This window comes from Oreochromis aureus, linkage group 12 (genome assembly GCF_013358895.1).
Source record: "Oreochromis aureus strain Israel breed Guangdong linkage group 12, ZZ_aureus, whole genome shotgun sequence".
NCBI classification, from domain to species: Eukaryota; Metazoa; Chordata; class Actinopteri; order Cichliformes; family Cichlidae; genus Oreochromis; species Oreochromis aureus.
The window spans coordinates 29,842,281-29,854,699 of NC_052953.1; the positions used below are offsets into that span (position 1 = coordinate 29,842,281).

Here is a 12,419-nt window from a genome sequence, read left to right on the forward strand (position 1 = left end):
GCATTTATGCTTGTATGTGGTGCATTGTGTTAACTACCATGTAGTCCTGTCCTGGTGTTTTATATCCAGTGCCAGGTGATGGAAACAAATAAAATGCTGGGCCTCTTGGTTATTTTTGGGGGGGAGGGGATTGCAAACATATTTGTCCCTCTAGTTTTTCCACTTCTTTGTAATTTCCATCACGTTCATTCCCATAGTTTCAGGATTCTCCCTCCAGGTATTTCCTGACATTTGTGAGTCCTTTATATTCACTGATAAATTTTAAAAATGTGGCAAAAAAGTAGCCAGTAACATGAATGAATCGATAATGCTGAACAAGCAAATCATACTAGTTGTGGGCTGCATTGACCTGATGTATAGTTATATTTCTATGGAGGTGCATGTCTGGTTAGGCCATGGGAAACGACATGTCTTTCCTGCTGGAGCATAAAACCCCAGGAACAATGCTGATCTAGGATCTTGCGCTCTGCAGACTTGAAGCTGACTTGAAGATGAAACGATTAGAGATGTGTTACTCTGGCATAACTCTGAACTCTGGGAAGCATCATTGCAGTTTTACCTACATCAGCTATAGCTGTACAAATACTTAGGCATTAGCTGACCATAGTGCGGCTAAGTATATGGGTTAGAATAGATGCTGGAGGGTCTTCGAGTAGTTTTGCAAGAAATTCTTTTTACATGCTTTCATGCTATCTCCATAACAACACTGACACAAAGCATAAGAATAAGGTTTAGTCCCATAAAAGTAGAATGCATGTGAGGATATGTGTAAGGGTACATTAGCAGTAAAAATGAAAACTGGGATTACAGTCATCTTATTCATTCTCTCAGGGGATATTTAAAAAAAATAAATGGAAAAAATGCAATTAACAGTGTTCCACAGAGGACACTCTTGAGGATGCCTGAGACCCCCTTTGGGAATTATTATATGAGGTCAAATTGTTTTGTATTGTTGTGCCAAGTTTAGTTTCTTTCTTTCCCTATGCAGATGTTACAGATGTGGTTGATCACCATGTATCATTTGGTCTTTGTCTTTCTCTGTCAGGCATCCAATCCCATCGATGTAGCAGCACGTCCTGGAGCAGTGCCTCATACACTTCTGCAGAAGGATCCACGGGTAAGCATCAGACCGATAGCATCGCAGCCAGTCTGCTCATATTCCTTGTGATGATAGCCACACATAATCCAGCACATATGTCTCAAAGAGAAATGTCTTCTCATGCATTTCAGTTTTACATTTAGCAGTATGTGTCTTTGTTGTTCGTAATAATGATTATCTGTTTATCCATACAGATAACAGATCCATTCAGGACATCTGTTAGGGTAAGTAGATGCCTTATCCTTTTTCTGTTAAATGCTTCATCTCTCTGGCCAGGCCACAAAGTCTAAAACCTTAAAATTCTTTAACAATTCTCGATTAAGCAAATGCAGGGTTTTGGCTGCATTTACGCTTAGCTTTGAGGTCTGTATTGGGGTTAGATATTCTTAATATGTTGCCTGGTTGCAAATTCTGATGAGTTCCCACTTTGTAGTTTGGCCAGAAAAGCTCTATGCCAGAATCAATTTTTAGCTCCCCATATCAAAGCCAGCAGGCTAACCTCAGTTTCTCTCTAAATTTTTAGAAACCTGGCAAGTGGTGTGCAGTGCATGTCCAGATCGCATGGCAGATCTACCACCACCAGCAGAAAATGAAGGTGCGTGAGACAGATAGTAATGTTTTTAAGGAATCTTGCTCTCATGTAAAGCCAGATACACTATATTGGTTAAGGAAAACGGGCCAAATAACTAACTTACAGAAAACACTACATGCTAGAGCAGATTGAGCTGAGTTGGATCTTTTGTTTGGATCTAAACGTAGAACGATCACATGATTGGAAAGAGGCAGAAAGCTTTAAAAGAAGCAAAGCCCAACACACGAAGGCTCCACTTTAAACATATGTTTTCTGTAAAGCATGGTTCTCTCTGACTCCATAAGAGAAGGGGTAGATGTTAACAGTAGCACTCGGTATCAGAAGCAACATGTGAACACAGAACAGAAATGCTTATACGAATTACTCCTCTCACTGACAGAGGATGGTGTGGCCTTGCCATGGAGATCCTCTGCTAATGCCACTGGCCCTGGGTGTCTCAGGCTTTTCTTGGGCCCAAAACCCAGTTGCCAAGGATTTTGTTTCCCTAATCAGCTTACATATATTTGTTATAACACAGCTAGTCAGAATTGAAAACATGGAGCCATTGTCAAAGTCTCTGTCCTTCTCTGAGCTCTCCTCCAGTGTAGCTGCAATCGCTCGCGCTCACTCTCTTGTTGGAAATGTTTTGTGCTGTTGCGTACTGACCTAATTTTCTTTGTCTCTTTCTCTGCTTTTCTACAGCAAATGCAGCTGGACCCTCACAAACTTGACATGAATGGGAAGCTGGACCTGTTTAGTCGACCTCCAGCACCAGGAGTCTTCCCAGGGTTCCCGTACCCTCACGATCTGGCACGACCCCTCTTCCCCTCCACAGGTTGGTCAAGGCTTAAAATACCTACTGCATGTCTCTGTACACCTCCCAGACCGAGGCAACATATCGAAAACACTCAAACTTCAAGCCTCCTAATGTCATTACTGCCTTTATGGAAATTAACATTTATAACTACATGTCGAAAAAACACTTTTTATTTTCCCTCTCGTGCAATGTTCACATAATTATAGTGCTTTGGTAGCAAGTGTTTTGCCAGTAAAGGGAGTCAGATATGTCTATGAATATGCATGGCTCTCAGTTAGGTAATTGACTGATTTGCCCTGTGTTGGAGGGCAACAGAGAAGAGAACGGCCTTTGACTGGTAATTATGCAGCGGTGTGTCAGAGGCACTCCTGTAATTGGTTCTATCATTAACAATTCATGAAATATGGGTGATGGTAGCAGTGTTTTGTGAGAGAGGCCAGCTTGTTGTACATTCAAGAGCTGACCTCACTAAGCTGGTACGGACTCACGCACAAACAAATAACAGCTGCAATAAAACCAGCTGATATAGTTAGTAGCATCACTCCACTAACTCTTTGCTCATCTAGTTCACGTTGTATCAGAGTTTGTGATACTGTGGCAGAAATGCATTTGTTTAACTTAAGGGTTTGGTTTGGTGTAAGATTGTTCCCCAAGCGACCAGATGACTTGGCCGGATATGGATAATAACACTATTTCCTCCTCTCTGTCCCGATAGGCTCTGGACACCCTCCTCCGTCTCCATACGGCCCCCCCTCCCACCCCAGTGGATTCCTGCCTCCTAGCCATTTGGCAGGTAAGTGTAAGTAACCCCCATGTTTATCTTTTTTTTTATACATTTATCTCCTCTTTCAACACATGAATCTCTCACTCACTCCTTCTTACACTCATGTTTCAAATACATTAAAAGCCACCAGGGTGTAATTTGAACCACAGGTTTTTCTAGTTTTTGATCTCAGGTTCACTTCAAGGTTAATGTACAATCCTGTTAGCAACAGCCAGCTGCAGTACTGCCTCTTACTTTACCATAATATTGAATGTAGCCACCCTGCAATCAGCCAGTGTAATTCATAATACGGTCGAAAATAACTCCAGAGTCCGGGTTTATTAACATGGAAGTAGTTTCCAGCCTCCAGACCGATTTGTCATCCCTCATTTGTTCGGACAAACTATACACAGTGCAGCAGCATACAAGACACTATTTTCTATAAGCATGCCAAGCTGATTTCGTCGTACCCAGGAAGAAGGGAATAATGAAGGGGCGTTCGTGCTGTATGATTCTTTGGCGCATTCGGTTGTTTGCATTTTTATTCATCATCCTCCGTTTGGACTGAGACACTGTTTAAGTGTCAGTCCATTCTGTGCCTATGAAAACATGGTAAACTGAGGATGAAGATTTAGCCAACAAATGGGAATTCATGTGTGAGGCAGAGGAGATTTCTCAATTGTTGTCTTTTCTAATACGTGAACAAGCTCCAGAATTAAAAATCCTTGAACCCTAATCGGTTGGCAAGTTGTGCATTTCCTGATGGATTATTTCCGATTTAAAGTGGGACTGCAAATTCTTAGTTAATGAGTGACTTCTCAGACTAAATATTTGTGTTATCCCCGTAAATTTGGAGGCTATAGTCTGTGACTGATGGAGTCTGTCAGATAGTGATTCGCCAGTTAAATCACTGTGCTCTGTCTAGGTTAATTTTCACAGCTCCTAATTGTTTTGTCCGACCACAATCCATTTCCAGCTCAGCTCCAAGAACTCAAAACTAATTTCCCCACCAAGCAGCATTATTCCACTAGCCCCAGCAGGTCAGAGACACTCCACTCCAGTTAGTGGCAGTGAATCCAGCATCCAGGCAACCTGGCTACTGCAGGATTACCAGGCAGAGAGCTAGGGTCGCAGCGCTAGAAAACCACGGCTCGCTTGTAAGAGAAAAGCCGAGTGGAATGGGTTGGTGTTGGGGTGAGCACTGCTAGCCAGCCACCCCCCCTTTTGCTAATCCCTGTTTGGCATTTTGCAGATCCTTTCAGTCGCTCCAGTTCCTTTGGCGGCCTCGGCAACCTTTCAAGCAGTGCCTTCGGAGGATTAGGCAACCCCTCGCTTGGTAAGCGTTGGCCCCCTCTCCTCCTCCTCCTCCACCGCTCCCCCCTTCAATCTGGCCCCTGTGGCCAGTAAGAGAATAGAGCAGGACAGCGTTAGACCACAGGGAGAGCCAGGAGGGGAGAAAAAAATCTAGACACTTAGCTCTAGTTTCTGTGTCAAAACAGCCCTAGCCCAGGGAGGCCCAACAAGGCAGTACAGCACACCACAGCAAACCTCCTCCCTGCCTCCACTTCATCTACCAACTAAGTCCCTGACAGCCTGGCTTTAATCTGGCTGTGTTGCTGCCAATAGGCACTCTTAGGTCTGCTGTTTGGTGGCAATTCGTCTATTAATTATTTGACAAGCCCCTTCTGCACCACCATGGAGGGTTTTCTCTTTTCCCTTTGCATCCTTTCTCTTTGCCTTTCTCTCTTTCTCTTCATCCTTCCTATTTTTGTGTGCCAAATCGGTCACCCCGTTGTGAAAATGGATGTGATTGGAATAGACATGCCGTGGAATGCTAAGGTTCCCCTTGGCTTTTCACAGCTATCATCTCCAGAGGGCAGTGAGTCTCTCCTGTTCATCTGGTGCAGAAAAGGAAGGGAGGGGGGGGGGAGACCTTTAGTCTAAAAGCAAATGAGTAGGGTTTTTTTCTCCAGTTCAAGGGGGAGGGGGGCATTAACCTCTAACTCTTTCAAACAGCTTCAGTGCTTCAGTGAGAGAACCTCCAGAGACAAAGACAAAAGCAGCTTTTGTTGTTGAGTCTTACTCATCTTATGTGTCCTCAAGAAGGTTTTGTGCCCAATTAACTTACAGTGGGTCCCACGCCTGTCTGCTTCTTTCCTTCAGGGTCCAACAGCGTGTTTGGCACCAAGGAGGGGCCGGGAGGGCTGCCCACATTTGGCAGCCCCCACCACGACACCTGGAACCGACTTCGACGAACCCCGCCGTCGTTCCCCACTCCGCCGCAGTGGCCCAAAACCGCAGATGCTGAGAGAAGCAGCTCCGCCAACAGCCATGAGAGAGAGCGAGAGAGGGAACGGGAAAGAGAGAGGGAGCGAGAGAAAAGAGACTCGTCAATCGGCAAAGAGGAGAAAGATAAAGACCGGTGGGTTAAACAAACTTTTGGTTGTATGTTTTTGTGTGTTGCTCACATCCAGTATGTAAAAACCGACTCCTGAAATAAGACCTCAATAGCGACTATGATAAACCAGCATTATTATACATACAAGCTGATCAGTCAGACCAGTGCAAAGGAAAAAAAGTGAATGTTTTTTTTCTAGGTAGTCACAAGTCGTATCCATGGAAACTGAAATAAATTGAACAACCGGCACGCTTATAAAAGAGCCTACGACACGACGCGCCGAGAGAAGCTATTTGTCAAAAATTAATTGGAAACATTTCTATGAATGGTACGGTAGCAGAATGAAGGGGTTACTGTCAAACAGAGAACATCAGAGGGATACAAGAGCATGGCAACTTGTACGATTTAAAAGAGAATTATAAGGCAGATTTTATTTGCCTACTGGCAAAAATAAAACTCTTACATTATGCCGTTACAGGGATTCTGTGGATCGCAACCGCCACTCCAACCGCTCGTCTCCGGCCTCTGCACCAGTCAGCTACCAGATCAGCAGCCTGATTCGCTCCAGCAGCCAGAACTCGAGCGATTCAGGTCGGCATCACAGCGGCAGCGTAGACAGGGTCCGCGAGGCAGAGAAGGAGCTGCTGGAGCGACACAGAGAGTCTTCCGCACTGGCTGATGTGAAGGTGAAGGAGAGTCGCTCGCCGGGCAAGGAGATGCTAGAGAGAAGACCCTCAGAAGACTCCATCAAACCCACTCAGCGTTCCCCTTCCCCCTACTCTAAGACAATGATCAATGAGCAGGGCATCAAGATGGCAGGCGGGCCTCTGTCTACGCTCAAGGACAGCGAGAGGAAGGAGCCCCCACCTGCAGAGCTCCTCCATAAGGTGAAAAATGACATGAAGATTAAGGAGGAGAGGAAGGAGGAGCAGGAGGTCATGGTGGTTAGTTCGGAGCCGGCCCCCCAGCCACCAGCCCAAGCTCTTCCTACTCCCGTCAGCCAACCGGGAAACCCGCACCACCACCATCCACCTTTGTCCCAGCAGCCCCCACTTCCTTCACCACGTGGTAGTGACATCTCAGCACCTGGCCTGCATGGTGTCCCCATGGCACATTCTCTGCCTCTTTCCATGAGCGCCATGCCTCAGATGGGCAGCCTCAATGTGCTAGACCGGGCTCGCATGGCTCCCTTCATGGGAGCACTTGCAGGAAGAGAGCGCCTGCCGCACACAGCCTTTCCTTGGGATCCGCTCAGAGAGGCCTACCGCAGCCTGGATCTGCAACGTCGCATGGACTTCCAGCTCAGGCCTGAGCCGGGGCATCGTTTCCCCAGCATGTACGAACAGGAGCGAGCCTACCGTGAAAGGGAGGCTCATGACTACTCCCACCACGAGCACCTGTTGGAGGTACGCAGGGAGCACGAGAGAATGCGACAGCAAGCCGAGGAGCGAGAGCGCCTCCACCTGAGGGAGGAGCTGGACAGAGCACGGCTCCATCAGCTGCACCAGTCCCCAATGGAGGGCCATCTACCACACATGCCCCCCTTCATGCCCCACCTAGGCGGCATGCCCTACCCCAGACTCAGCCCCTCCACAGGACACAATGGCCCTCTGAACAGAACACCCCCTACCGCCGCACTTAGCGCACCCCCACCCCTTGTGCCAGCTGGCAGTGCCAGGCCAGCCTCGCCCCGGAGGACTACCCCCCTCACAACCACCCAGGACCCACGGGACTACTCCCCATCACGTAACCCCAAAGAGGTAGAGGCTCGGTAGCTTCTTGGAAAAGTGCAAAAATGTCTTACAGGGCGCATTCACACGCCCCCGCTCCTCTAATCTGAAATCTTGTTGTAAACAAAATGCACTGCTCTTCTTCACCAGAGAAGAGCAAAAGTCCCTAAGGGAAAGGGTATGATTGTACAAATTAAAGGTGTGTAAGGCTAATTAAGCACATGCCATGACTTTATTTTTAGTGGACTGGAGGTCGAATAGCGTCGGTAAAGAGAACATAAATATGTGTATGTTTATTGCCGACTTAAATATTTGATAATTATTAATATATTAATCCAATACCTTTTTTTCAACTTTGTGCAAAATAGAGGTCCTCAAATGAGTTTGTACATTTCCTATCCTTGTTCCATGTATAGATATCATTTCTATGAATTTTATGTATTTTGTGCATTAGTCACGCCTTTTACAATATTTATCCCAGTTGATTGTGAGACATATCCCTTATGACCCACTGTAAAGACTGGATTTTGGTTTCAGTAATTTAACCTCATGGTACCAGGATATCCTCAGTGATGACAATGTACAATGCTACATTACCGATTTGTTCTGTTCATTTGTTTTGCCTTTGAGATATGCAGATAAATATATATTATGAGGTCTTTGTTGAGTCTCTGTAAAGAAAACAGATGTAAATAACTTGTTGCTATTCCTTCGCTGCAAGTTTACCATGTAAATTTATTAGGCTTTTTAACCATTTCTAGAAAAACAAAATCAAAACGAAACACGGGGAAATCACCTGCCTGCTGAATATTGCGGAGAGAGACAAGTGTGGCCGACGGACGGGAAGTACGAAGGGAGGGTGTTGTAAGGAGGCCTAAACGGATCATCTGCAATCTATGCAAAGCAGCACACAGCACCCTGCAGAAGAAATCACCTGGAGGGAAAAGACGATACCAGTGATACTGAGAGCAACCTGGATTTAACACCTGTTTATATTTACAAATGAAATAACGACTAAATAATTCAAAGACTTCCAAGTCACAAACTGGACCAGCCCCAGATAGAAAAATGAGGACACTTTTTAGTGGGCGACAAAAGGACTCTCTCTGTCAACCTTGTGGTGTTGTGCAGTTGTTTTTCTTAGACTCTTGTATACAAAACAAGTAGAGTTTTAGGCGTGCAAAAAAAAAAATGAAAATGAACATTCATGGTTTAAAACGTACGGAATAAAGTTTGGACCTAATGTCAAACATTTCCTGCTCATCTTTAATTCTGGTGCTTGACGTCGGCGCCGACTGCCAGCTGTGAATTTGTCTGTGAGCCGGACCTACAGAGTGGTATGTGTATGTGAGGTTGATAGGTTTGCCAGCGATGCCTTAGTTTCTAGCATTTAGAGCATTTACTCATCTGATACCAAGCTATTACTTTAAAATCATAAAGCCAACTGACTTGGCTGGCAGAGTAGCCTAAGCCATCAGATCATTTGACCGTAATCTGTCATACATGGGCTGCAGAGCTCTTCATAGGGATCGATGAGATTGGGCCAAGGCAATACAGGGAGGGACTAATAGAACATTGATTTTGTATGAAAGCAGGTTTTGAGTGTTTGTGTTGCAGGTAACCGGTATTGACTGGCAGCCCAGCGGCATATTGACCCGTGGTCTGGACTCATTAAGAGGAGCAATGCCTGGGAGGCAGGCTATCAGTTGGTGGAAAAAGAGGCTCCCCTCTCTTCTCATATGCCTCCTCTCCTCGTGCACACCACTCATCTCCTTTTCTAATGAGGCCGGAAGGCACTCTGGAGTGGGCCGCAGAGGGAGCCCTGAGGTGCCCTGTCCTGTTATTGACAAGACCTCGGGTGCGCCTGCTGCCTGACCAGAGACAGCCAATTCATCCCGATAATGCGCCGACTACTCATCTCGCTGCTGTGCGCTGTGAGGCCCACCAATCCCGTCCCATGGTATCAGCCCATAATGACAGCGTGGATCAAACCGTGGCCTGGTCATTAGGGGATCTTATTGAAAATCAATAGTGCTCCTGTGTCTCACGCACTCCAACAGGGTTTTTAAAGGGCTTCTTGAAAAGACTGTTTGCCAGAATGTGGTTGGCGTATTGGGAAGACTTAAATCACTATCGCTTTCAATTTAGCCTCTCGGTAATTGAACCACATATTCTTCCTATGGGTAGCATCTGTCAGTGGCCGGCCTCGCTTTAGCTCTGTGTGCTTTTAGTCCTAATAATCTAGTCAACAGCAGACACTTAACCCCTGTACCTGTTACCACATAGGGATTTTTTTTCTTCCTGTAACTGTTATTTACTAGGCGAGCTGTAGTTGGAGAAAACCACACACCTTAGATTTCCCCCCACCCAACTCAATCACTCTGTCCTGTGCTCTATCCATTTTACGGCTGAGTGTGGAACGGCCCTCCGGAGATGAAAAGCTCCATCAATTTCACTCATCGTCTGGCAAGGTCAATTTATTTCAGCACACAGTCCATCATCAGATGGGAATCAATTGACACATTGCCTGGCATATCCAACCCAAGGTGGATTATTACAGCGCTTGCAATTGTCAGCTCCTTACTAGAGCTATTATTCATGTGTCCAGGGGATTTTTTTTTCTTTCTTTTCTTATTTTTTGGAGATTTTGTACAGTTTTCTATATTTATTTGATCACAATTTCCTATGTGATGGAACATTGTTACTTTGACGGGACTTAATGTAAGAGCGTGTCGCAAAAAAAGCTTCTGGTTTTCTTTGACACATTTCTCCACTGTAATCCCAATTAATAGGATACGGTGGTATCTGAGGTAAGACATTGTTTTATTGTTCCACTAATCCCCTTCATTTATCTGTGAGAAACCTGAATGCTGAGGGTTTGGGATTGAATTTTCATGGTCTCAAATACCTCCAAAAAGCGCTTGGCACAGTGCTCACCCCAGATTCAGAGAACAGTTGAACAGGCCTTAAGGGGCTTTTATAGAGCACAATGGCAGCTAATAACACAGTGCCAAGCTAATAAGATGGGCAGCTCTTCCCCCACTGATAAAACATGTATGAAAGCATTTTTGAGCCTCTATGTAGTGGCTCCCAAGACTCTTTTTTTTTTTCCCCCAGCGAGAGCTAATGCATTAGTTCCCATTTGAAAGCTGTTTTGAAATGGAGATTGGTAATGAGACCTGGGGCCCCCTCCGTGATCACATTTGCTGGGGCCTCCACTGGGCCTCATGATTTGAGAGACCGCAGCTTTGCTCAGAGTTCAAGTCCATCTCTGCGGGGGTTAGAAAACCCTGATGAGAGCCATTCTGAACCACTAAACTATATCTGAACTGCGAATTTAGGGAGAGCGCACAAGTCAAGGGCTTTGGCAGCGAATCCTTGTCACAGCACTCTTTCTAGAATGCGTGTTGTTTTGACCACCTAAAAAGGCTAGCCGCATGCATCCTTCCATGTTCCCGTCTTTTTTTAGCTCTCTGTGTCAACAGAGCGGCAGCTGACAAAAACCAGGCCAGTCAGTGGTTAAGGAGCTGACTTGGAAACAGCCAAATGGTGTGAATTCCAGACCCTGGTGACAAAGTGCTGTCTAATGTCTTTTCACCTCTGGACCTATGACAAATATTCCAGCTGTCTCACAGCGCAGCTACCATTGCTATGCAAGTAGACCAAGTAATGCAGCACAGAAGAAAGAGGATACTTGAATCGGTCACAGAGGAACCTCAAAGTGCACAATATGAGACAGGGAGGAGAAGAAAAGAATTAGAGGAGATGGAAAAGAAGGAGGTCCAGAACAGCCACCGGGCAAAATAAGTTTTCCACTTTGATTCAATTTGGAGGATTTTTCCAGCCTTTAGTGGAACCTCACAATCTCCAACACTGGCCATATTATGTACACAAACCATAAAAATGAATAACATTTATGCAGCTGGGCACATCTGGCAGTGATAGGACTCTCATTCACAGACTCACAGGATGGCACTGTGCCGCCACGCTACCCTCTCTGTTCTATGTATGGACGTAAGGCATAAGAAGGCCAAACGTGGGTGGTGTAGAGGGAGTTTCTGAAATGCTTCGAATGAGTTTAAGAAAATAAGAGATTTCAGGGCAAAATGGAGGCCATGCGTGGCTCGTCCAATTTGGCAGAGCCGGCGCGCATGATTAGCCGTAGAGACGTTAATCAAAAGTGGCTCAGTGTTTGAAGGGGCAGTGAGAGGCGCTGCCAGCTGGTGACAACATGGCTTGTGTGCTCGGGCCAAGAGTGAAGTTTATTTGAATACGGATCTTGCCGTGACCGTATTTCTCCAGAGCTCAGTTAGCAGAGCATTCCCTGGCTCATCACTGGGATCGCCTCAGAGCCGTTGGCACCCGGGAAGGCAGAAGGTTTTTTTTTCCAAGCCACAGAATGAGAATTATGATTTAGTCCATCCCCTCTGGTGGTGTGGGCATATTCATAAGTATTTATTCAGTTTGACGCTGGCACAGACACGACACCTAGTTCTTGGCTCTCCCTGTGTGAGGATTTTATTTTGAATATGAAATTATGAAACTGACAAAAAGGTTGTTTTTACGTTCTGTAAATTAACAACACATTTGAAAATCAAACATCCCATTTTTTCCCTTAAAATCATGCGAGACCTCTACTAAAAACATGAAGCTTAGTTATTTAGCTGTCAGTTTTCCCTTAGAGCCAAGATACAAGACCCAGTGCAAAGCATAGCACAACTCTTAGGAGTAATGCAGTGGGATGTGTTTGATCAAGTAAATTATGTTCTTAAGTTTGTTTTCAGCTCTCTCAGGAGGTTAGAGTAGGGTTTGTTGGGGGTAATTTACAGATACTGTTACTATTAGCATTATGGCTTTATTTACAAAATATTCTATATTTTTATATAGTTATAAAAGCAGTGACAACAGTGTTTTTGGATGATTTACAATTTCACTCTTTCTTCCGATTGGATTCCCAATCAGACAAAGACAAAAAGCAGGTAGGCGTGGCTACTTCTGTTTGCCTGAGATGACCATATTAGGGATATCCACTTTCAATGAC

General features: G+C 45.3%; 1 protein-coding gene across 9 annotated transcripts in view; it reads left to right on the top strand.

The window, feature by feature from the left end:
- Positions 1 to 8,630, top strand: part of fbrsl1 (fibrosin-like 1) — a 276,987-nt gene extending 268,357 nt beyond the window's left edge. For 5 of the 9 annotated variants that reach the window (XM_039620495.1, XM_039620497.1, XM_031743650.2 and 2 more), the window contains 8 exons: positions 1,046 to 1,117; positions 1,294 to 1,323; positions 1,623 to 1,694; positions 2,373 to 2,505; positions 3,203 to 3,286; positions 4,503 to 4,586; positions 5,414 to 5,672; positions 6,127 to 8,630. In XM_039620495.1, the coding sequence (XP_039476429.1) occupies positions 1,046 to 1,117; positions 1,294 to 1,323; positions 1,623 to 1,694; positions 2,373 to 2,505; positions 3,203 to 3,286; positions 4,503 to 4,586; positions 5,414 to 5,672; positions 6,127 to 7,423 (2,031 nt within the window). In that variant the 3' untranslated portion in view covers positions 7,424 to 8,630. The remainder of the gene's footprint in view (positions 1 to 1,045; positions 1,118 to 1,293; positions 1,324 to 1,622; positions 1,695 to 2,372; positions 2,506 to 3,202; positions 3,287 to 4,502; positions 4,587 to 5,413; positions 5,673 to 6,126) is intronic. The other 4 variants (XM_039620496.1, XM_039620498.1, XM_039620499.1 and 1 more) reach the window with 4 other exon arrangements.
- Positions 8,631 to 12,419: the final 3,789 nt, after the last annotated feature.